Consider the following 26,618-nt stretch of genomic DNA (forward strand, 5'->3'; position numbering starts at 1 on the left):
TGCTCACCTACTTAGAGGCCAAGTGGTGTAGACCAGCCAACTCATCAGCCCAGAAAGTGCTTTACAGTGGCAGTACAAGTAAATAGTGGATGAGTCACTACCCTTCAAGCTGCATTCGGGCAAGTTTGCTGCTATAGGAGACCAAGTCGAAGTGTCTATAAAAGAAGAAAAAGAAATCAGAGACAAGGACACTCAAACAAACAAATACAAGCACAAACTCTGCTCAAACCAGATTTGCCTTCAAACGAAGCTGTAGTCAGCCCAAGCCTTCATCCCTTTCGAGATAAACCCTCACCAAAAAGCCTTTGTAATAGCTCTGCCACCTTGTTAAAAACCTGCTGTAGTATTGATTTCTCTTTGTAAACTCCTCTCCTCTGTTCATCTTTCTAGCTCTCAAACCCTTTAAGAAACCACAAAGATAGGAAGTTGCAAGACGAGCAGCCTTGCCCGACAAGGTTAAAACCTTGCCCGACCTCCTTTGTTTTTGTCTTTTCATTCATTAATCTAGCAATATGTTGCACACTTCCAGTTATATCCAAGTTATTTCTGATAAGTTGATGATTAAAAAGACTTCTTAGCTCTTGAATCTGATTTAAATATGTCTTCATGGTTTAAATCAGATCTAAGTTCTAAGCCCTTGGGCATGTAAGATCGATCAGTTAAAAGTCCTTGGCCTCAAGGCATAAAAAAAGAACCTTTGTGGACTTAACCCATCCACGACAGTCTTTTGATAACAAGAAGCCCGAAGTTGCTTGGGGCGCAAGTAATCGACTTATTCCTTAGTTTTATTGCTGTTACATTATGACTATCGTAGAACGTTTGAGCTTAGAATGGATTCTAATGGGAAGCCTCAAGGCCTACACCTAAGGCCCCACAAAGGCACCCATTTGGATTCATTATGCTCCTCGGGCTAGAACGTTTGAAGTATATAATTGATTCTAATGGGAAGCCTCAAGGCCTACATCTAAGGCCCCACAAAGGCACCCATTTGGATTCATCCTGTCTTTCAAACTCGATGATCAGAAGTATAACAGACATAACACTTTGCACGACAATGGAACAAACATTATATGTTCGAGTACTGGGTTAGTTATTGACGGGAAGCCTCAAGGCCTACACCTAAGGCCCCACAAAGGCGCCTGTCATAATTAGCACGGCCTCTCGTGCATATATACAACTAAAACTTGATATCCGTTCTACATCTGCCATGCTGAAGATGGCAGTGGCACGCCTGAGCACTTAAAAGTTAACCTTGATTGTGAGCCTCAAGGCCTACACCTAAGGCCCCACAAAGGCACCTTTCAAAGTTAACTCTGTCCTTCTTTTTCAGCTTAGCCCGACAAGATTTGCCTGACCAGCTCGACAAGGCTTTGCCCAACAAGCCCGCCAGTGAAGCAGAAGCCCGACAGAACGCATCAACCGGCTCCAACCTCTCGGGGAGCTGTGTGCTCGTCGGCCAGGAAACATCCTCAGCGGAAATTCTCGCCACGAACAATTGCAGTTCACGCTGCATTTGCAATGCTGCCCCTGGAATACGATTAAGTTCTGCAGATGGAGACAACAACCCAGCCATATGTAGCATGTTATTAGAACTGCTATCGACAAGATTTGTCATCCAATCCTTCGTAGAGATCCCATAAATAAGGTCATAAATCTTTTCTTGACGACATTCGATGGCAAAGTGAAATATGCCCCTTTTCTTAGGATTTACTGACCTCAGAAGTTCAGGATTTGCTTTACATATATGAGCAATAAACTCCACATTCCCCATCCCAACAGCTTGGAAGATTGCCGGATCCACAGAGGAATCTCTCATTTGTTGCATATCCATGTCTTTTATCTCTTCACACATGAACTTTAAAAATGCAAGTGAGCGGACATGGACGATCTTCATTTCATATATACGTTTGATTCCTAAGTTGACATTTAAAACCCAAATGTTTAGGACATAAACTACTTTGGATAATTGATTTGAATTCAAATCTACAACAAATGAAATTGTTACTAGCATACCAAGTATCTCAACGATTTTCGAAACAAGCCCTTCCTTTTGGTTTTTTGATTGAGAAACATGCCCTTCCATTAAACCTCCCGCTGCGATGGAAAAAATGTTGGTGAAACTTATGGAGCATGTTGTTAGATGTACGACCGACCTAATGGAACTTGCATAATGGAAATCCAATGTTTTTTTTTTTTTTGAACTGGAAATTCTCATTACCAAATTAAAGAAGTTAAAAGTACATAATAAAAGCCTACTGCGAGGCAAACAACATAATAACAAATCGAGTAATGCGAGAGGGGATGAAAGGGAACCAGACGCTGCAAGCAGGTAGACCAAGATGGTTTGGATTAAGGATCCTCGCCGGATGCTCGCTGGATCCTCTTTGTGAAAATCTCGAAGATGCTCAAATCATTTTCGTTCATCGTACATCGTGCAATCAGAAATTATTGCATATACACTAATTATACGATGTACGATAAACGAATGTAATTGGAGGATTTCAAAGATCCTCACAAATAAAATCCGACGAGAATCCTAACTCGGGTTTCATAACCCTAAATGTGTCACTTTGACCAACAGTACTTTTTTGCCAACATGGTTCAAGCCTTGCTCCAAAATATCACTAAATATGACAGTAATTGGACTTCAAATGGCCATCTGGCCTCCGGTTGGTTGCAGGGCATTTAGTTATTTCACATATTTAAGTTTTCATTTCTTGATAGTATGTTGTCTCGGGAAACATGCACATCAATTTGTGTATTTGCAAGAGCTACTCATTTCAATTTAGTTGGTACTTTTGTTATGAATTAATTTTGTATACTAATATTTTATTTCCGCTGCGTACTCAATAAATTATATGTAGTAAACTCAAACTTTTATTCTGAAAGATTTGTTATACAGTGTAATCGTTGTAATTTAATTTTATTTTCCACCATATCTTGGTTGTATAATTTATTTCTATAGTTAAGATATTGCTCACACCCTAGCTCGTGAATAGTCTTTATTTGTGGGTCAGGGAGTGACGATGTGAGTGACTTATAATTAGGTGACATAAATATTTTATTTATTTATTTTTATTTTGAACAAATAATAAGGGAAGTAGGTGGGTTTAGTTTTACAATAAAAAAAATAATGTGTTTCAAACTCGCATTTGATAAAAATCAAACATAAGACCTCTCACTTACAAATGAAGAGGAATACTATTAAACCGTAATACTAAGTGGTGGTGACATAAATATTTAAATATATTATATGATATTGCTGATGGTACTTTTAATCAATCATGATCTATTCATGTGAGATTTATTGTGAATAGTGAAATACATGTCTTTAGAGTGTGTCGTCTTGGTTTTATGAATATTTTGAATCTTTTGTTTTATTTCAAATTTTTACAATTTTTTTGGTGTGCTATTTATATACTTATTTTTACTTCATCCACATTATCTTAATTTGCAGCCGTCAGATCGACTGAATTAAAGAATATCAAATGATAAAAATTAATAAAAGATGTGTGCGAAGTAAAAAGGAGTATGTAGATAATACACATTTTTTTTTTTAAATAGAACCTATTGGGCATGATTTGAAAATTGTGCGCATATAGTTCAGTATGGTATGGTTGTCAAAATTAAGGCACAAATAGGTTGCCTATTTGCATTTAACTCTTTGAGCACAAATAATCATATCATGCCTTCTCATTAAAGGGCACACCCATAAGAGGACACATATAATAGCTTAGTTGTTGCACTGTTATTATTGTTAAATGGCACATATGTTGGTGCTCTTTGACCTCATAAGGCACAAATAACTTTTTGTGTGAGTGATCATATTTTTTTTGTAGTGAAATCGGATATCTATGCATGTTTCAAATGTTTGCGAACTGAGAGTTAGAAGGTCGATAACAATGTCACAAGATTAGATGATAGTAAATCTGCACCATGTAGCATTGAAATACATAACATCTTAACCTAGTAAATCCATATTATGCGATGCTTATGCAAGAATAATTATGTATCATGTAGCAGTGAGTACATAGGATGTTGACTTGGTATATTCGTATTAAGAGATCACTAAGTATGGGATCATAACCTGGTAAAGTTGTACGTGCGATCAATATTTTCGGAAGATGTGAAATGGTGAATCCAAAGCATGCAATCTTCTCTTGTAAATAAGTGCTATAAAGTCAAAATGGGTAATAATGACATGATAAATTCGCCAGCAGCCGAAGTGCTGCCAGGTCGAGGAAGGAAGAAGAATATGGGAAAATTTTCATACTTCGGTTTTATTGTGTGAATTCTCTATGCAAACCCTAAATTTTAAAAGTAAGGAATTTGTGAGAATTCAAGCCATGCTTATCTCCTATACTAAATTCTTGTGGGGAAAGGAAAAATTATTGATTTGAGTTTTAATTGTAAATATTCTTGGAGTCATATTTGAGGTAGGATTAGGATTTGTCTATTATGGGCTCCAACCTCCATCATGGCTGCCTACTAGGGTTCATGTCTATAAATAGTCAAGTCAAACAGGAACAACGATAATCGCCACTTACGTCTTAGAACCCTCTCAAGTTCATAATTTCTTTCAAACTAATTTTTTGACTTAGGCATCAGAGGTCCTTTGGTGTACACATTCCCTCCTTTTTTAGGTGTTTGTCAATTAGATTAATGATTTTTCTTGTTTTGTAGGTGAAATTTCGTCAATTCAACTGTACGAAATTTGAATCCATAGTGGTGGAGATGATGGTAACATGGGTGAGGGTGTGGTTAACAATAATGGTGGTGGCAATGGTGATTATGAGGTAGTTGGATTGATAATGGTGGAGATGATGGAGGTGGTTGTGGTCGTGGTGGCCCAGTGATGGGATGGTGCTGGTGATGATAGGTGTAGGATCTGGTGGCAATGATGCCTGGTAGTGGAAAAATCTCTCCAAATTCCGTAAGATAGTGAGAGATATATTAGTCATAATAATTAGGGTAAATCTCATTTTATTACCTTTAAATTTCGTGGTTTTCAATATTTGGTACATGAAGTTATTTTCACCCTAGAGTTGTGTTAATTTTGGGATAATCTCGTACATCCGTTTGTCTGGCTATTATTAAGTCTTCCGTTAACTGATGATGTGGCACCCATGTGGATAATGACTAAGTACCACATGTCATTAAATAGTTCACGTAAAAATTAAAGATTCAAAAAAATAATTATATAAAGAAAAGTATAAAAATAAAAAATAAAAAAAAACCCAAATCCCCTTTGTCTTCCCCATAATCCCATCCATGCCGACCCTCCCACCCCCCCCCCCCCCCAACACTCTTCGAGTCGACAAGGAGGTGAAAGACAGAGAGAGAGGGGAGGGTTTCGGAATTTCCATTGATGATCGATGTCGAAGATGAAGCACCTACTGCGAAAGCTTCATATTAGCGGCGGACTAAATGAGCATATAGGGTTCTTAATTTTCTCGCATTTAACGACTTAGCGTGTGTGAATTGGAATGAATTAGGTTTTCTGTGAACTTAGGATCTCAATTTCTATGCTTCTATGGTTTGTCATTTTCTTTCGGGATCATTTTCTAGCTAGGGGGAGATGGTACTAGTGAATTGTGGAATGCTTTGTATTGCTTATGGTGACATTTTCGTAACAATTTCATGTTGAATCATTCTGTTAGTTATGTAAGGTGGGTGCTTCTTGGTAGTTTCGTTACCTAATAATGTCGTAAGATTGGTAAATTCGGTACAAGGATTTGGGTTTTCTTCGAGTGAGGGAGAGTGTTGAAAGAGAATGAGATAGTTGGGGAGAGAGAGTGGTGCGAGAGAAAAAGTGTTAGGGGGTGGGAGAAGGAGTTGGTGATGGAGGGTGGGAGGGTGGCACAGGTGGGGATTCTGGGGAAGACAAAGGGGATTTGGGCTTTGTATTTTTAACTTTTATTTAAATAATTATTTTTTTGAATTTTCACGTGGACCCTAAATAAACATGGTGTAAGTCATTGTTCACATGGACGCCACATCATCAGTTAACATGAGACTTAACATCCAGACTAACGGATGTATGAGATTATCCTGAAATTAACACCTTAGGTGACGAAAAAAACTTCATGTACCAAATGTTGAAAACCACAAAACTTGATGGTAGTAAACTGAGATTTACCCTAATGATTAAGTGTCAAACTCGTCATTTATGTGAATTAAAACCGAGACCTCTCAGATACAAATGAAGATAAATATTATGTACTCCTTCGGTAAAGTTAAGCAAGAAGTGGATAACCCAAATTAGATCGTACCATTTATACAAAATTTCTAACTTGTTAATGATCGGAGAGGAAGGGAATAACAAACCTGAGCGAATTAAACTCCTTCTGTTATTAGCTTGGGAATTTTCTTCATTTGGAACAGTTACACAAATATGATTGATGCGAGGAGGAGGTTGTATGTCTATGCCTATCAAGACAAGAAAATATGTCGTATAAAAGTGAAAGCAAATAATTAATAGAAAGAGAAGGAAGAATGTGGTACACTAACTATCATAAATCCATTGTTGCCAGAAATTGAGCTTTGCTCCGCTCGGGAATGAAGAAGCCTGCCCAGCCAAAGCTTCTAAAGGGGTAAACTTTAAGCGGTCCAAAGTAAAGGCCAATTTTGGGCAACGCTGAATTAAATCCCATGAGATATCTGTTTATATTTTAAGTTACAAATTTTTAGAAAAAAATAGTTTGTTGTAGTAATTTGTAGTTATGGGAAAAAAGAGTAAATTGTAGCTAGTGTTTAAAATATTAGTATTGGTCGAAATATCGATAGACAAATTTGTGGAAATATCGATGGATATAACATATATCAAATATCGATATTGATTGCATTCGATGAAAATAATGGAAATTTGCTCAAAAACATGAAAATTTAAAATTATTTTTAGGAAATGTCATATGAAGCCACAACACACGTATAAATCAAGAATAACGATTAGATACTGTGTAAACAATAAGTATGTGATATGTGTGAAGAAAAACTTCCTTATAATGACAAGTAATAAAATAAAGTATTTCACTAGAAAGAATAAATTATACATAACTTAATTGAAATTTTCGTCATGAAATGAGCACGAGTTTTATTGAAGTAAACTAATACCATAAAGAAAGAAGTTTAAAAAAATAAATAATGCATAGGATCATGGGTATTTCCTGCAAACACTGAATATTTCTTGAAAATATCGTGAAAATTAACTGATTTCTAAAAATATCGTGGATATGGGGTGAAGTTTTCCATATCGTTCCCTGAATTTTTGGATATTCTCATGGAAATATCGAGTATATCCAGGATATTTCAAACACTGATGTAGCTAGAATAACCTATTTATTTTTCAAGTTACAAATTGATAACCATTTTATTTTTAGTTTTTGTAATCACGTTTTTTGTCACATCCCGGCTCGGGTTCCACCATATCCCGGCCCCTTCCACCACCGTAACACGATATTGTCTGCTTTGGGCTTACCATTCCCTCACGGTTTTGTTTTTGGGAACTCACAAGCAACTTCCTAGTGGGTCACCCATCCTGGGAGTGCTCTGGCCTCCTTCTCGCTTAACTTCGGAGTTTCTACGAAACCCGCAGCCAGTGAGCTCCCAAAAGGTCTCGTGCTATGTAGGGATGGGAATATACATTTAAGAATCACTCCCTTGGGCGATGTGGGATGTCACATTTTTAATTTGAAAGCTAAAAACTCGTTTGATAACTACTTTTAGTTTTCAAGTTTCAAAAAAAAATAAAAGGTCTAATTGGATTATTAGTTCCTGTGGTAATATGATAGTCGGAAGATAGCCCATGTGGTTAAAAAATTAGGATTTAAGCCTCTATGGTAAAGTCTATTAGGATTTAAGCTCAAAATTGAAAATTCCGTCAACTCTCCATTAATTATTAGTATGTGAGCCACACATATGAGGGTAAAACAAAACTCTCTGTTAATTGTTTGCACGTGAAGCTTACATATGAGGCTAACTTTATCTTTTTAGCCTCACATTGGGCTTCATGTGCTAACAATTAACGTAGAGTAAGTAAAATTTTCAATTTTGGGCCTAAATCTCAATAAACTTCACCATAGGACTTGCATCCTAATTTTTTTACCATATGAGCAATTTTCCAACTACCCTATAACCACGGAAACTGTTAATCCAATTAAGCTATAATAAAAAGTGAAAGCTGTTGTGATCTATTTTATCTGACAGAGGGACTAGGGCCGGCGGCAGAGAGAGAGAGGAGAGAGATGTGTGTTTGTAGAATTGTAGGGGAATGTGTGTGTTGTTATCCCTCCTACATTGTGCCTTTATTTATAGTAGTAAAGGGAGAGAAGATATTCCTTCTCCTCCAAGTAATACAAGTTGTAATAGGAAAGGATAACTAGAATCAAATCTTATCTAGGATTTACACAATCATACTTAAACTAGGAATGTTTACAACACTCCCCCTTGAGTGGGTAAATACTCAAGGTAGATTCAGCATCATGCAGAAGTTGAGGAAGTCGACTCGTCGGCATTGATTCCAAGGAACAACGCTTATTCTCAATAAGGTAAGAACTTGCATAAGTAGTAAGTCTCACTAAAAAACCCTAAGGCTATGGCAAAAACCCAAGTAGGGACAAAATCCATAGTCTAAGGAAAAATGCGTGAGAAATGCAAAGTCAAAAGAAACGTCTACAGGACGTCATCAGGGATATGATCAGCCCAAGGTGGGTGCCTCGTTAAAACCTAGTTAGGTAGCAAAAACCCAGTGGGAAAAATGCTCCTAATCGTAGGGAAAAAGAGTACATTAAGATCAAGCAAGTATCTAGAAGATACTCCCCCTGAGTTTGACATAATTCCACAGAGAAATAGCAAAGTTACAACTCAGAAAGTTTACGCATACCAATTCCATGAACAAGCTTCTGAAACGTCGCCTTCGGTAGTGATTTGGTGAAGAGGTCGGCCAGATTGTCTTGTGATCGGATTTGCGTGACTTCAATCTTCTGATGCTCTTGTTGTTGATGTGTAAAGAAGAACTTCGGCGCAATATGCTTGGTGTTGTCTCCTTTGATGTAACCCTTCTTGAGCTGTTCGATGCAAGCTGCGTTGTCTTCAAAAATCGTCGTCGGGGCATTAACGGCGGGATGAAGATCACAGGAGCTTCGAATATGGCCCACTACTGCTCTCAACCAAAAGCATTCCCGAGTTGCTTCATGTAAGGCGAGAATTTCAGCATGGTTAGACGAAGTGGCAACTAAGGTCTGTTTAGTTGACCTCCAAGATATTGCGGTGCCTCCAACGGTAAAGACATAACCCGTTTGAGAACGCGCCTTGTGCGGATCAGATAAGTATCCAGCGTCGGCATAACCAACAAGGCGAGAATCAACCCGATGAGCATAGGGTGCGGCATCACTCGAGGATTCGTAGGGATAAAATAAGCCCAAATCCGTAGTACCCTTAAGGTAACGGAAGATGTCTTTCACGCCAGTCCAATGTCTGCGTGTTGGTGCATTGCTGTATCTTGCCAAAAGATTAACAGCGAAGGAGATGTCGGGTCTAGTGCATTGAGCTAAGTACAATAAAGCACCTATCGCACTTAGATAAGGAACTTCAGGCTCCAAAATCTCTTCATCATCCTCCTTCGGACGGAAGGGATCTCGCTTTGCATCTAGCGTACGAACGACCATAGGAGTACTCGAAGGCTTCGCTTTATCCTCATTAAAACGGCGCAACACCTTCTGGGTGTAGTTCGATTGATGTACTAGGATTCCATCCGAACAATGCTCTATCTCGAGACCGAGACAGGATCGAGTCTTACCTAGATCTTTCATCTCAAATTCCGACTTCAGGTGCGAAGCAGTTCTCGCGAGCTCTTCAGGAGTTCCGATGAGATTCATGTCATCGACATATACTGCAACAATCGCAAATCCGGAATGTGACTTCTTAATGAACACACAAGGGCATAGTTCGTTATTCACATATCCCTGACTAGTCAAATACTCACTTAAACGGTTATACCACATTCTTCCGAATTGTTTCAAACCGTATAGTGAACGCCTCAGCCGAATTGAGAGCGTGTTCCGGGGTTTGGAAATATTTGAACCAGTCAATGTAAGTCCTTCGGGAACTTTCATATAAATTTCCGTATCAAGATCCCCATATAGATACGCGGTTACTACGTCCATCAGCTGCATATCCAGTTTTTCGGAAACTACCAAACTGATAAGGTATCGAAAAGTAATCACATCCATAATGGGTGAGTAAGTTTCGTCATAGTCAATCTCGGGGCGTTGTGAGAAACCTTGTGCTACAAGACGAGCTTTGTAACGCACAATTTCGTTCTTCTCATTACACTTCCGAACGAAAACCCACTTGTAGCCAACGGGCTTCACATGTGGAGGAGTAGGAACTACAGGTCCAAACACCTTACGTTTCGCAAGTGAATCAAGTTCGACTTGGATTGCTTGTTTCCAGTTTGACCAATCAGCTCTACGTCGACATTCATCAACGGAACGCGGTTCAATGTCATCGCTCAACATGATCTCAGTAGCTACTGCAAATGCTAATGCATCGTCGACAATCATCTCATTTCTACGCCACACATCATCTAAGCTAGCATAATAGATCGAAATCTCACGATTCTCGGGAGGAGGATTCGTCTCTTCAAGGACGCTTCCATAATCTAGAATTTCCTCATGAGTTGGGTAAAATGAGTAAGCAATAGTCGGATTCACGGTAGGCTCTTCAGGACCTTGTGCCGTGGTTTTCCTCTTCCGGGGGTGTGAATCCTTTGAACCAAGGGGTCTACCACGCTTTTGTGTAGGGGCAGATGATTGGCTAGCCGCTAATGTACGTGGATCACCAGAATTGGCGTCCCGGGCTTCCAGGATGGTAGTCCGTCGTACATTTGGTACATCCATCTTTGCAGGCGTATTCGCAGCTGGAATATGTGATCTTGTCACGCGCGCTAGATCGGTGAAAGCATCTGGCATGCTTTGAGCTATGCTCTGGAGATCTAATATGCGCTGCACTTCAGCTTCAGACTGAGCGGTGCGGGGATCTAAATGAGACAAAGTGGGAGTCGTCCACGATAATTCGCGTCGTTCATTAGGAACGTTGACGTTCTTATCTCCCCCTAACGACGGGAAGACTGTCTCATAGAAGTGACAATCCGCGAAACGAGCGGTAAACAGATCGCCTGTCAAAGGTTCTAAGTAACGAATAATCGAAGGAGAATCATATCCGACATAGATTCCCATCCTTCGCTGAGGCCCCATTTTTGTACGTAAGGGCGGCGAGATCGGCACATAGACCGCACAACCAAAAATGCGCAGATGCGATATGTCGGGTTCGCATCCGGTGACCAACTGAAGGGCACTAAATGGTTGTGTCGCAACAGGCCTCAGGCGGACCAACTTTGCTGCGTGCAATATTGCATGGCCCCAAGCAGCGATCGGGAGCTTGGTACGTATGACCAACGATCGAGCAATCATTTGTAAACGCTTAATGAAAGCCTCTGCCAGGCCGTTCTGGGTGTGAACATGGGGTACAGGATGTTCAACTTCAACCCCAACCGACATGCAATAGTCATCAAAAGTTTTAGATGTGAATTCTCCAGCATTATCCAATCGAATAGATTTAATCGGATAATCAGGGTGGTGAGCCCTGAGCTTGATAACCTGAGCCAACAGTTTGGAGAATGCAGCGTTCCTTGTGGACAACAAGCACACGTGTGACCAACGTGTAGAAGCGTCAACCAAAACCATAAAATATCTAAATGGTCCGCAGGGAGGTTGAATCGGTCCACAAATGTCCCCCTGAATCCGTTGTAGAAAAATGGGAGGATTCGAACGAATCTTGTCATAAGAAGGCTTAGTAATAAGCTTTCCCATAGAAAATGTTTGACATGCAATTTCATGGATCGAACCTAAGCTTCGGGTTAGTGGATGCCCGTATGAAGTTTTGAGGATACGGCGCATCGCTATTCGTCCAGGATGTCCCAAACGATCATGCCAAAGTGTAATTTCGTGCGCGGTCCCTGTGGTAGGGCCGGCCACATAGTGGCATTCTATGGGGCGTATAGTCGTAGTATACAGACCACTCGGGTTACGTTCCATCTTCTCTAGAATACGCTTCTGGCCATATTCGTAGGAAGTTACGCACAGAAATTCAACTCCGTTTTCTACGTGGGTTTCAGCGTGGTAATTGTTATCTCTAATGTCCTTGAAACTTAGTAACGTTCTTCCGGAACGTGGAGAATAGAGTGCCTCAGCAATGGTCAAGATTGTACCATTGGACAACATTATACGTGCCTTACCGTATCCTTCGATCAGGTTGGATGGGCCTGAGAGGGTTGTCAGAGGTGCATTCGTAGGTACGAAGTTAGTGAAATAGATGCGTTCACGCAAAACAGTATGCGTGGTTGCACTATCTGCCAGACAACTAACTTTCCCACTAGTCATACCTAGAATGAAAAATTAATTTGAATCGGTCACATGCATAAAAGTTTATAAAAACAAGTATCAATTCAAACTAATTTCATTTTTTCAAGGATTAAAAACTTAATATCCAAAATAAATCGCCAACTAATAATCCAAAACATAAAGGAAAATTGTTCAAAATCAACCAAAAAACAAGGTGGGGTTCGGCCACAAGGTGGAATTCGGCCCCAATTGTCTTATTTTAACTGAAAAATAAGTCTATGTCTAAGATTCTAATCTTCCATAGGAGTGGTATCCTCCTGAAAATCAGAAACCTCCATCTTTGTAGTCTCCGGTTCGTCCACTTGCAGGAAGTTTGATTCAAACTTCGTACGACGAGAATGATATGCATCCACAACCTTCTTGGGAGCACGGCAAATACGGGACCAATGGTCCTTGGAACCACAACGATAGCACATATCGTCATTCATTGTGGCAGGTGCTTTGCCCTTATTCTTGAAGTTCGGGGCCTTGGGAGCGAGGTTTGGGCGTTTCTGGGCTTTGTTTCCTCCCTTGGATGGGCCTTGGCTCTGTTGACCTTGGTGGGATGGCTTCTGGCCGCCCTTACCACGCCTCTTTTGGCGTTTTGGGTGCTGATTAGTGCTATAATGTGCTTCAGGCACAGCAGTAGCCCCAGTAGGTCGAGCTTGATGATTCTTCATCAACAGCTGGTTCTGCTTTTCAGCAAGAAGTAAAACAAAGATCAAATCCGAGAACTTAGTGAACTTATGAGCTCTATATTATTGCTGCAGGACAATATTAGAAGCAGAGAAGGTCGAGTAGGTCTTCTCCAGGAGATCCTCTTCAGTCAAAGTTTCATTGCAAAACTTGAGAAGTGATCGGATTCGACAAACTTCAGAATTATATTCATTCACAGACTTAAAGTCTTGGAAGCGCAAGTGCTGCCAGTCGTGTCTTGCTTCAGGCAAGAATATGTCCTTTTGGTGATCGAAACGATCAGCCAAAGCGACCCATAATGCACGTGGATCCTCCTCAGCAAGGTACTCAGTTTGTAGAGCGTCATGGATATGTCTTCGGATGAAGATCATAGCAGTGGCTTTTTCAGCCTCGCCAACAGGTTTATCTGTTGCTTCTTCAATAGCAGGACGCAAGTTCTTTGCAGTGAGGTGGAGCTTCACATCTTGAACCCACTTGAGGTAGTTCCTTCCAGAAACCTCCAAAGCGGTGAAGTCGAGTTTGTTCAAATTCGACATGTTCCTATCACAAAATAGATGGACAAGATGTGGTTAGTGTAATGGAGAAAAATCAATCCATTCACATAGGAGTAGAACATACAAGTTCTAATAGACATGTATTGGTTTAATTTTGCATGAAAAACTTCGGGTTTTCATGGGTGATATATTTAAGTGAAAACTTCGGGTTTTCAAACAAGGCATGTTTATAAGAAACTTCGGGTTTCAAAGTAATTATGAACTTCAGGTTCATATATTTCTGCAGGCAAACACAAATATATATGCAAACAAATATGCAAAGAATATATGCAGAAATATTGTATAATGATAAGTGAATTAATTTATTTTTGGTCTTCGGGGTCAAGTTAAAGTGTGGGTGAAAATATAAAAACCCATATTATTTAAAAAAAAAATTAAATAATAAAATCTCGGGGCCTAAAAATATAGGCCAAGAACCCTCGGGTGGGATTACAGGCCCACGGGGTGAGAAGAGGGGAATGGGCTGCTGTGTGCAGCCCTAAAATTTTTTTTTTTTTTTTTTTTTCCTCGGGCCGTTCCAGGCGAGCCCAGAAACATTTTTTTTTTTTAATTCAATTATATTATATGCATGTATAATTTTAATGAATCACATATTTACGTTGATGCATATGCAAATAATAGTTTCAATGCATGTACATATGTAGGATTCAATTCATGACAAATATCAAATTCACATAATTGTAGCAATTTTGATTATGAAGCATACACAATTTATGTAGAATCTAAAATACGTTAAACGTAAAGTTGGGTCATGCATCATGGTGAATGTTCATGCTATCAGGGCTTGCAAAATATCGAGTTAAAAGCCGTTGTTTGGAAAGAACCTGATTGCGTGATGATATGGATGAACTGGTTTGATGCAGAAAAAATCTCCAACGTCAGATTCCTAAGCGCAGCGGTAGGAGCGTGCTGATAACGTGTTGTGATCTATTTTATCTGACAGAGGGACTAGGGCCGGCGGCAGAGAGAGAGAGGAGAGAGATGTGTGTTTGTAGAATTGTAGGGGAATGTGTGTGTTGTTATCCCTCCTACATTGTGCCTTTATTTATAGTAGTAAAGGGAGAGAAGATATTCCTTCTCCTCCAAGTAATACAAGTTGTAATAGGAAAGGATAACTAGAATCAAATCTTATCTAGGATTTACACAATCATACTTAAACTAGGAATGTTTACAACAAAAGCTACTTTTTTTAGTTTTAACACTTTGAATTTCAGTTTTTTCTTTTTCTTTTTAATTTGAAAGTAATTTACCAAACAACTAAAATGATTATTAAATGAACTCTTAATTTTTATTTTTGTAGTCCTCAACTACGTGTCATTACTCATATTTAAAACTCTTACCAAATTCTTTGGATGAAAAAGATTCGGTGATTATTGTAGCGCCGTTAGGTCCTTTGTCTGGCATTAAATCTTCAATTGGAGTGACGGAGTAGAGATATCGAGCCATATGCCAACGACAATTTAAATAAGCTTTCACAACTGGGAGCGAGTTGTTTGAATCGGGAATGCTGAGTAATTTTTTGTTCTTTGGTACCATGCATTCAGCCATTTCGGTAATCCCTTTACTTGCAGCAATAGCAAGAGCTGTCCGATCACCTAATGTTTCTTGTAATTCCAAGTCTTCCTCTTCCATCAACGACACCAATTCTTTGACAAGATCCACATGGCCAGCATCAACTGCAATGTGAAGAGCTGTCTTACCAGAATATGGAATTCTTGCTCTTACTGCCTCCGGATGTTGGTTGTGAAAATCCTTTGCTGTTTCCCAATCACCAGCTGCACAGCCTCAAAGAAAGGTTTATACTGACTATATTCGAATCCTGTCAAATTTATCTTGTTTTGTTATTGTTAATTTCCTCGTAGGGTAAATCGCCAAAATGGTCTCTGAGATTTGCATAACTCATCACTTTGACCCCTGAGATTCCAAAACGATAAAAGTGGTCTCTGAGATTTTCCACCATCCATTATTTTGGTCCTTCCGTTAAAAACTCCGTTAAGTGTCATGGATGAAGTTTTGGCAATTTTCAAGGCTTCGTAACTCAATCGTTTCTTAACCAAATTAGACTCATATATAACAAAATGAAGATAGGAAAGTGTAGAATAAGATTATACATATTTCAAAGCTCAATGATTGCCGGAGATAGCCGGAAAATAGCCTCAAAGTTGACTGGTCCGAGTGAAAACTTGAAAACTCGTCGGAAACTGGATAAACTTTAAACGTTCATAACTTCTTCAATACTCAACGAAATCAAGTGATTCAAAAATGAAAATCATACTTCTCAACGAGACGAAGAGAATGATACTTTTTTTTTTTATGGCTAACTCGCCGTGGTTTGGCTGGAAAATGGCTCGAAAGTAGACCAAGACAACTACTTTCGAGCCGTTTTCCGGCCAAACTACAGAGATTTAGCCATAAAAAAGGTTCCATTCTCTTTTTCTCGTCGAGAAGTATGATTTTTGTTTTTAAATCACTTGATTTCGTTGAGTATTGAAGAAGTTATGAACATTTAAAGTTTACCCAGTTTCCGGCGAGTTTTCAAGTTTTCACTCGGACCAGTCAACTTTGAGGCTATTTTCCGGCCATCTCCAGCAATCATTGGGCTTTTAAATATGTATAATCTTATTCTACACTTTCCTCTCTTCATTTTGATATATTATGACTCTAATTTGGTTAAGAAACGATTGAGTTACGAAGCTTTGAAAATTGCCCAAACTTCCTCCAGGACACTTAACGGAGTTTTTAACGGAACCAAAATGATGGATGGTGGAAAATCTCACTTTTATCGTTTTGGAATCTCAGGGACCAAAGTAATGAGTTATGAAAATCTCAGGGACCATTGTGGCGATTTACCGTTTCTCCATACTTCAGTTTTATGCATGAACATTTATGTAGTTAAACTTCAATATTAGAAACGATGGAAGATAATGTTATGGGTTCCTTGTTATTTAACTTTTTAATCAAGTTATATGGAATTATATGATAATTATATATAATTATATGGGATCATTGTAAATTTTTTTTTTTAGAACAAACGATATTATCTTCATTGAAAGGATAGGTAGGCTTAGCCTTACAATAAGCTAGCAATAATGTGATTCAAATTCGTCTTTAGTGATAATCGAATCTAAGACCTCTCACTAGAAATGAAGAGGATCATTGTAATTAACACTCCAAAAGTATTGAAAATAGAGCACTATGTTTGTTTAATCACAAAGAAAACCAAGAAATTGTTCATGCCATTAATTACAGCACTGATATGTAAATGCACATGAATGTGAATATGGTTACAACTATATGAAATTTATGGTAAAATTAGACATTATATGTCCTTGAGATAATTTACATTTTACTACAATGCTCATGGTATGGTATCTCCATGAATATGAATATGGTTACAAATATATGAAATTTGTGGTAAAATTAGACATTATATAGTAATAATGTTATGACCAAACCAATTTTATAAGTATAGGAAGATTATTACTCAATAAAGGTGTATTTAAAAAATAAAAAAAGACTTAGTTATCCTTAATGAAAGGTAATATTTAATATAATTACCTAATTAAATGTGTTGGATTGGATTTTTCTGTTGATGTTGTTCTCGTTTGAATTAAGTTATGTATTATGTGAAGATTATATGAATTGTAGATTACTGGGATAAGATTCAGTAAAAAAAAATTAGTGGGATTATGACTCCTTGAGTCTCTTATCTGTGTAAAAGATGAACATGTTATATAGTATTTAATCATTTAATTTTTATTAATACATGTATTGTGGTTTGATATGACATACCTTAAAGTGTAATTTCAAATTTCCACGTTTTTTTGGCAAATTTTCATCATTTTCGTTGAAGGCAACTGATATTGATATTAATATATCTATTGATATCTCTATATATTTGAGTATCGATATTTCCACCAATATCAATATTTAAACACTGAATGATACACAAATGTAGTATAAAAATATAGTACCGTGGTCTCCGGAACACACCTGTGCTTGTATTGGACACTGATGGATGTAACACGCGTGACATGGCCGCCCAAACACCTTGTGCCATGGTCTCCCAAACACCCTTTGCCATGTTCAACCTGTGATCCCGGTGGAGCATATCATATTCTAAATAAACAAAAAATTAGCAATGGAATTAAAGTAGTCTAATTACTACTTACGGATTGAAATGGATCGAAGCCAACAAACTACAGCTAGCCAGTTATTAAAAACTAGTAAGTATGCAAATAAGCAACGAAATGCTTCGGGACTTTGCTGGGATTCCGAAGCTTCCCGCGGCGCCGGGGGGGGGGGGGGGGGGGGGGGGAGGGGAGGTGTGGTTTGTGGGGTGGGAATTATGGCGGAGGCAGGGGATGGAGTCGATTATTGGGAGTGATGTTATGGGGGTGGGCATTAGATTGGTGGTGGAATCGTATTCGAAGGGATTGATTCAGATGCTTAACAAGGAGGTCACGGCTGATGTGACTTTAGAAATTTATCTCCAAGACATTTGGAGGATGGTGAGCTTATTCCAGTTGGTAAGGTTCTCTTTACCCCTCAACAATGCAATCGTGCAGCCCATTTGGTGGAGATGTACATCGTTAAGCATGGCGGGAGATTTGGTTGGGATAAGTTAGGTCCAGAGTTTCTTTTTAATATTTTAACAAAAGATGCAAATGTACCTGTTCATATTTAATTCAATAAAATTCTCTCTTTCGACAACAAAAAAAAAAAAATTCTTGCATTGGCAAACTAATAAAGATGAACTGGACACGCAAACCTCCACTTAATCTTGGTATCATATTCCTACCTAAAAGGTCGAAGGAGTAATCGAATGTAACCAATACAAAAGAATAAAATAAAAAGGAGCAATATTCAAGCTTAGAATTTAGCAAGTCAGGAAAGAAAGAAAAGGAGGTGACTTGAGTCCGGAGACTTCACGATTATGCATTTAGTTAGACCCAGAAGTTTCTGACACGACACGAAAACAATACAAAAATAACGGGTTTCATGTCAATACGATAACTAATCGGGTCATTATCAGGTGATCAGTTAATAACGGATTTTTAATAGGTATACACATGGGTAACCCATTTCGACCTGTTAAGAAAAAAAATATTTTGATAATTTTAAAGTTTAATTACTAAAAGATTTATTATAAAATACAATAACCATATTAATATACAATATATTCTATATTAAATATATAGTTTTGTATTATTATTCTATATAGTTAAAAAAAATGTTTTAGTCATTATTTATTTTTATTATGAGAGTTCTTTATTATCATTACTAGGATAAATTTTACTTAACATGTTGTTGTCCAAAATTAAAATAAACTAGTATAGTATTTGTATAGGTAAGAACTAAAAAGACATACATACAAGTATGAAAAATGTGAAAGAATATATAAACACTCGTGATTCATGATTACTCCTCCACAAGTAGATAATGATTACACTCACATTATCGTTTAGATTTTTAAAATCCTCCAAACCCTCATGAATAATGTTTTTTATTTGAGGGAAAAATTAATAAAATTAATAATAATTATTGTAGAAGTGTAAAAAATGTAAAAAAAATAAAAAATACAATCACTCATAGTGACAAGCTTTACAACTTTCATGAAGGGGTCAGTTTCGAAATACAACAATATAATTCATAAACTTTAAATTTATATTTAACCGGCAATTGTCATTTACGCTTTATTCTTCTTTCTGAATTTCATTTTTAAAATTTTCTTTTTTTGAAAACATGATCATCTGGCGGATGTAAGAAGATGAAAGGTTCAGATCTTTGATATCACGTTTCGATATTTACGGTTAACTAAAATATGAGTCGATGTCATATAGTTTATAGAAACTTTATAAACATCAAGCAATATTTTCACTAACCGTAAAACTCTGCATATAATATCAACGATCCAAACCGTTCATCTTCCTGCATCCTCTAATAGATCATGTTTTCTAAAAAGAAAATCTGAAAAAGCAAATGTTGATGAGAACAATGAAGCGTAAATGTAAACAACAATCAACGGTTAAATTTTGATCTATGATTTATATGATTATAGTGGTAAATTTCGAAGTTAAGCTCTTCATGAAAGTTGTAAAGCTTGTCATTACGAGCGTTTATATATATTTTTTCTATATTTTTTACACTTCTACATTAATTAAAAAACTATTAAAGATTTTACTTAAATAACAATCATAAGATAAATGAGAGTAAATCTGTACCGTTAGATTCTATTTCACTTATATTATTATAACTTTTTTGGATGAAAAAAATCCCTTCTTTATTCCAATATTTTCCAATTTTACCATTTGATCAATTTAGGTAAGCGAAAATATACTTAAAAGAAAAATACATTTTTATGTTTTGGATGTGATAATATGGTATGTATATACTTATTTAGTATTATGTTTTTCATTTGATTATTTATTAGTTTAAAATATATATATTTTTAATGGGTAACGGATCGGGTCATATTACCCGTTAATATTATCAGGTCGATTTTGGGTCAGGTCATTTTACCCGTTTATTTTAATGGGTGTTACATGATACGACCTGTTAAGATATCGGGTATGACACGAACACATAAAACACAACACGAGCTTCATTTAGTATTCTTGGGGTTATTGGCAATCTGTTTGTTAGTGATCAATGTAATTTTTTTTTTTTAGAACAAACGATATTATCTTCATTAAAGGGATAGGTGGGCTTAGCCTTACAATGAGCTAGCAATAATGTGATTCAAATTCGTCTTTAGTGATAATTGAATCTAAGACCTCTCACTAGAAGTGAAGAGGATCATTGTAATTAACACTCCAAAAGTATTGAAAATAGAGCACTATGTTTGTTTAATCACAAAGAAAACCAAGAAATTGTTCATGCCATTAATTACAGCACTGATATGTAAATGCACATGAATGTGAATATGGTTACAACTATATGAAATTTATGGTAAAATTATACATTATATGTCCTTGAGATAATTTACATTTTACTACAATGCTCATGGTATGGTATCTCCATGAATATGAATATGGTTACAAATATATGAAATTTGTGGTAAAATTAGACATTATATAGTAATAATGTTATGACCAAACCAATTTTATAAGTATAGGAAGATTATTACTCAATAAAGGTGTATTTAAAAAATAAAAAGACTTAGTTATCCTTAATGAAAGGTAATATTTCATATAATTACCTAATTAAATGTGTTGGATTGGATTTTTCTGTTGATGTTGTTCTCGTTTGAATTAAGTTATGTATTATGTGAAGATTATATGAATTGTAGATTACTGGGATAAGATTCAGTAAAAAAAATTAGTGGGATTATGACTCCTTGAGTCTCTTATCTGTGTAAAAGATGAACATGTTATATAGTATTTAATCATTTAATTTTTAGTAATACATGTATTGTGGTTTGATATGACATATCTTAAAGTGTAATTTCAAATTTTCACGTGGTTTGATATGACATATCTTAAAGTGTAATTTCAAATTTTCACGTTTTTTGGCAAATTTTCATCATTTTCGTTGAAGGCAACTGATATTGATATTAATATATCTATTGATATTTTTATAAATTTGAGTATCGATATTTCCACCGATATCAATATTTAAACACTGAATGATACACAAATGTAGTATAAAAATATAGTACCGTGGTTTCGGAACACACCTGTGCTTGTATTGGGCACTGATGGATGTAACACGTGTGACATGGCCGCCCAAACACCTTGTGCCATGGTCTCCCAAACACCCTTTGCCATGTTCAACCTGTGATCCCGGTGGAGCATATCATATATTATATTATCTAAATAAACAAAAAATTAGCAATGGAATTAAAGTAGTCTAATTACTACTTACGGATTGAAATGGATCGAAGCCAACAAACTGCAGCTAGCCAGTTATTAAAAACTAGTAAGTATGCAAATAAGCAACGAAATGCTTCGGGACTTTGCTGGGATTCCGAAGCTTCCCGCGGCGCCGCCGGGGGGGGGGGGTGGTGGTTTGTGGGGTGGGAATTATGGCGGAGGCAGGGGATGGAGTCGATTATTGGGAGTGATGTTATGGAGGTTGGCATTAGATTGGTGGTGGAATCGGATTCGAAGGGATTGATTCAGATGCTTAATAAGGAGGTCACGGCTGATGTGACTTTAGAAATTTATCTCCAAGATATTTGGAGGATGGTGAGCTTATTCCAGTTGGTAAGGTTCTCTTTACCCCTCAGCAATGCAATCGTGCAGCCCATTTGGTGGAGATGTACATCGTTAAGCATGGCGGGAGATTTGGCTGGGATAAGTTAGGTCCAGAGTTTCTTTTTAATATTTTAGCAAAAGATGCAAATGTACCTGTTCATATTTAATTCAATAAAATTCTCTCTTTCGACCAAAAAAAAGAAAAAAAAAAAAAATCCTTGCATTGGCAAACTAATAAAGATGAACTGGACACGCAAACCTCCACTTAATGTTGGTATCATATTCCTACCTAAAAGGTCGAAGGAGTAATCGAATGTAACCAATACAAAAGAATAAAATAAAAAGGAGCAATATTCACGCTTAGAATTTAGAAAGTCAAGAAAGAAAGAAAAGGAGGTGACTTGAGTCCAGAGACCTCACGATTATGCATATAGTTAGACCCAGAAGTTTCTGACACGACACGAAAACGATACAAAAATAACGAGTTTCATGTCAACACGATAACTAATCAGGTCATTATCAGGTGACCAGTTAATAACGGATTTTTAATAGGTACACATGTGGGTAACCCGTTTCGACCCGTTCAGAAAAAAAATATTTTGATAATTTTAAAGTTTAATTACTAAAAGATTTATTATAAAATACAATAGCCATATTAATATACAATATATTCTATATTAAATATATAGTTTTGTATTATTATTCTATATAGTTAAAAAAAATGTTTTAGTCATTATTTATTTTTATTATGAGAGTTCTTTATTATCATTACTAGGATAAATTTTACTTAACATGTTGTTGTCCAAAATTACAATAAACTAGTATAGTATTTGTATAGGTAAGAACTAAGAAGACATACATACAAGTATGAAAAATGTGAAAGAATATTTAAACACTCGTGATTCATGATTATTCCTCCACAAGTAGATAATCATTACACTTACATTATCGTTTAGATTTTTAAAATCCTCCAAACCCTCATGAATAATGTTTTTTATTTGAGGGAAAAATTAATAAAATTAATAATAATTATTGTAGAAGTGTAAAAAATGTAAAAAAAATACAAGCACTCATAGTGACAAGCTTTACAACTTTCATGAAGGGGTCAGCTTCGAAATCCAACAATATAATCCATAAACTTTAAATTTATATTTAACCGTCAATTGTCATTTACGCTTTATTCTTCTTACTGAATTTCATTTTTAAAATTTTCTTTTTTGAAAACATGATCATCTGGCGGATGTAAGAAGATGAAAGATTCAGATCTTTGATATCACGTTTCGATATTTACGGTTAACTAAAATATGAGTCGATGTCATATAGTTTGTAGAAACTTTATAAACATCAAACAATATTTTCACTAACCGTAAAACTCTGAATATAATATCAACGATCCAAACCGTTCATCTTCCTACATCCTCCAATAGATCATGTTTTCTAAAAAGAAAATCTGAAAAAGCAAATGTTGCTGAGAACAATGAAGCGTAAATGTAAACAACAATCAACGGTTAAATTTTGATCTATGATTTATATGATTATAGTGGCAAATTTCGAAGTTAAGCTCTTCATGAAAGTTGTAAAGCTTGTCATTACGAGCGTTTATATATTTTTTCTATATTTTTTACACTTCTACATTAATTAAAAAACTATTAAAGACTTTACTTAAATAACAATCATAAGATAAATGAGAGTAAATCTGTACCGTTAGATTCTATTTCACTTATATTATTAGAACTTTTTTGGATGAAAAAAACCCCTTCTCTATTCCAATATTTTCCAATTTTACCATTTGATCAATTTAGGTAAGCGAAAATATACTTAAAAGAAAAATGCATTTTTATGTTTTGGATGTGATAATATGGTATGTATATACTTATTTAGTATTATGTTTTTCATTTGATTATTTATTGGTTTAAAATATATATTTTTTAATGGGTAACGGATCGGGTCATATTACCCGTTAATATTATCAGCTCGATTTTGGGTCAGGTCATTTTACCCGTTTATTTTAATGGGTGTTACACGATACGACCTGTTAAGATATCGAGTATGACACGAAAACGACACGAACACATAAAACACAACACGAATGCCAGGTCTTCATTTAGTATTCTTGGGGTTATTGGCAATATGTTTGTTAGTGATCAATGTATGGTTATTTTATTTTTAGATTTGATATTAAAAATAGAGAATAAATGGATATGCGTTTAGTGTTTTAGCCTCTATTCTCATTGTCAAATCTAAGGGGAGTGACCAAGAGTCAAGTGAATTGAACACGAAATCGAAGTTTGGAGGTACCACATGAGGAATGGCATATTACACAGCTAGTCAAACCATAAGACAATTTTCAGTGGGTTTTGATTTATTTAAAGAAATATATTTAAAGTTGGATCAACACTCAACGTTGTATTGGCTAGAGTATATTTATCAAATAGACGGTACGACCAAAATAAAACCCGACTCGGCCTGTAGGTTTGGGTTGGCTAGGCTAAAAAATTTCAGCCCAACAACCTTTAATGTAGTGGTCGTCAAATGTTGCTTAATTATGTAGAGAAAGTAATTTGAAAAGTGTGAATATAACATCTTTAAGAAAAAATATTGTTTCACACGTGTTAGTGTTCGTTATTGAGTGATCGCTCCCTATTTGGCTAGAAGATGCGGTCTCGAGGCTTCCTCTCACCAAGCTAACAAGACGAGATCGACACTTTTCTCAATTACTAATAACGTATTTTCATGCGTATAACTTTATCACATCCCAATGAATTATTGATATGAAATATTTGCCACGGCAAAGACACCAAATGTAAGTCAATCTAAAAAAATATAGCATATTATATAATTAAAAGTAATCCTATTTAGTTAACATTGATAAAATATTTACACTATATCAAACACGGTATATCTTCAATATCCATCAATGTAAATTAATAGGATTTGGATCCTCTTATGAGCCAATGGAGAGGATCCTCCTGACCAAGCATTGTGGGCTGTTGGATGAAAATCCAACGGATATAAACAGGGGGTCCCTTTAAAGTTATAATAAACAGGGGGTTCCTTTAAAATTATAATAATTATAGCCGTTGGATGAAAATCTAACAGTCCACAATGCTTGATCAGGAGGATCCTTTCCATTGACTCAAGTAAGGATCCAAATCCAAATTAATATACGCTACCAACCAATCACAACTCCTAGCAAATATTGTCAACAGGATAAAGTAGATACCAATAATTGCCATCGTCGTTTGTGAGTTTGTCAGGCAAGATTCGAAAGGTTGCTAAGTTCATAATTTAGAGTAAATTATAACAATAATCCATCAACTTTAATTCAATTAGAAAAATGGTCCATCAACTTTAACTCAATTGAAAAAATGGTCTCTCAATTAAAAATCTATTACCATTGGTCCCTCAACTCATCAAAATGTGCAACTATAGTCCATCAACTAAAAATTCATTTCCAATGATCCCTCAACTTTAATCCAACTGGAGAAATGATCTCTCAACTTTAATCCAATTGGAGAAATGATCCATCAACTAAAAATCCATTTCCAATGGTCCCTTAACTTTAATCCAACTGGAGAAATGATCCATCAACTTTAACCCAATTGGAGAAATGATTCCTCAATTTTAAGCTAATTGTAGCAACGGTCATTCTAACATAACTCATTTTAACAAAATTCTGACAAAGTTGATAAAAATTACCATAGCTACACGTTTTGATAAGTTGAAGAACCAATGGTAATAGATTTTTAGTTAAGGGACCATTGCTCCAATTTAATTAAAGTTGAGGAACCATTGCTACAATTTACTTTATAATTTAACATCTCAATTTTATAACCATATAAGAAAAAAAAAAGGACGGTCGAAAACAAAAGTAGTGACATGTGACACAAAATCTTAGGCCAAAACCCAAATGCCACGTGTCACTCTTCCATTGATGCATCCACCGTTACCTGACGTTTAATGACGTCCACTTGTTTAAATACTGGCGATTTCTGCAGATTTTTTGGTGCTCCTTTCCTTCCGTCAAATAACTACTAATATTAACATGTTGTAAAAAGTCAACAATACCCTTTCCGCCATCCTCTTAGATTTGTCGTTGGTTTGCGTAATTAACACTAAAATGGGAAGGGCAAACGCATCCCAAAATGTCATCAAATCTCAGCTGGCGGTCCCAAACACTCCACCGTCTCCCTCTGCAACTCTCTGAAGCTCTCTCTCAAAATTTCATGTTACATGGCGTCCTGTTTGGGATAAAACTGAACTTTGGGCCAGGGATGGAGTCGGCCCAACCAAAGGCCCGGACGAAACTTAGGGAGCAGGAAAAGGGCCACTTGCTTACCTACCCAAGGACCAAGTGGTGTAGGCTGATCAGACTGCACAGCCCAATAAAGTACTTTTTGGTGGCATCCGTGTAAAAAAGCTGATGAGTCATCACCTCTAAACCGCATTCGGGCAAGGCTGTTGCTACAGGAACCCGAGCCAAAGTTGTCTATAAAAGGAGGAAGAGAAGGCAGAAGCAAGGACACTTAATCAAACATACAAATGCAAGCCAAAACTCTGCTTAAAGCCAGATTTGCCTTCAAACGAAGTTGTAGTCAGCCCAAGCCTTCATCCTATTCGGGATAAACCTTTATCCCCCGCGGGATAATCTTCTCTTCCAACCTCTGTAATAGCTCTGCTACCTTGTTCAAACTTGTTGTAGTATCGATTCACTGTTGTATCCTCTCCCT

The 26,618-nt window shown here is 36.6% G+C and overlaps 2 protein-coding genes across 2 annotated transcripts; both read right to left on the reverse strand.

The window, feature by feature from the left end:
• Positions 1-1,104: 1,104 nt before the first annotated feature.
• Positions 1,105-21,410, reverse strand: LOC139193858 (uncharacterized). The gene is made up of 6 exons (XM_070817650.1): positions 21,369-21,410; positions 17,684-17,781; positions 6,511-6,660; positions 6,328-6,429; positions 2,014-2,094; positions 1,105-1,914 (listed from the first exon to the last, which is right to left on the reverse strand). The coding sequence occupies exons 2-6, from the start codon at positions 17,772-17,774 to the stop codon at positions 1,247-1,249; spliced, it is 1,092 nt and encodes a 363-aa protein (XP_070673751.1). The 5' UTR covers positions 17,775-17,781; positions 21,369-21,410; the 3' UTR covers positions 1,105-1,246.
• LOC139193863 (uncharacterized) lies at positions 12,568-14,867 on the reverse strand. Its single transcript, XM_070817657.1, has 2 exons — positions 14,515-14,867; positions 12,568-13,676 (listed from the first exon to the last, which is right to left on the reverse strand). Exon 2 carries the CDS (start codon positions 13,670-13,672, stop codon positions 13,199-13,201), a length of 474 nt encoding a protein of 157 aa, XP_070673758.1. The 5' UTR covers positions 13,673-13,676; positions 14,515-14,867; the 3' UTR covers positions 12,568-13,198.
• Positions 21,411-26,618: the final 5,208 nt, after the last annotated feature.

The sequence above is a fragment of the Malus domestica genome, chromosome 17, assembly GCF_042453785.1.
Source record: "Malus domestica chromosome 17, GDT2T_hap1".
Classification (NCBI taxonomy): Eukaryota; Viridiplantae; Streptophyta; class Magnoliopsida; order Rosales; family Rosaceae; genus Malus; species Malus domestica.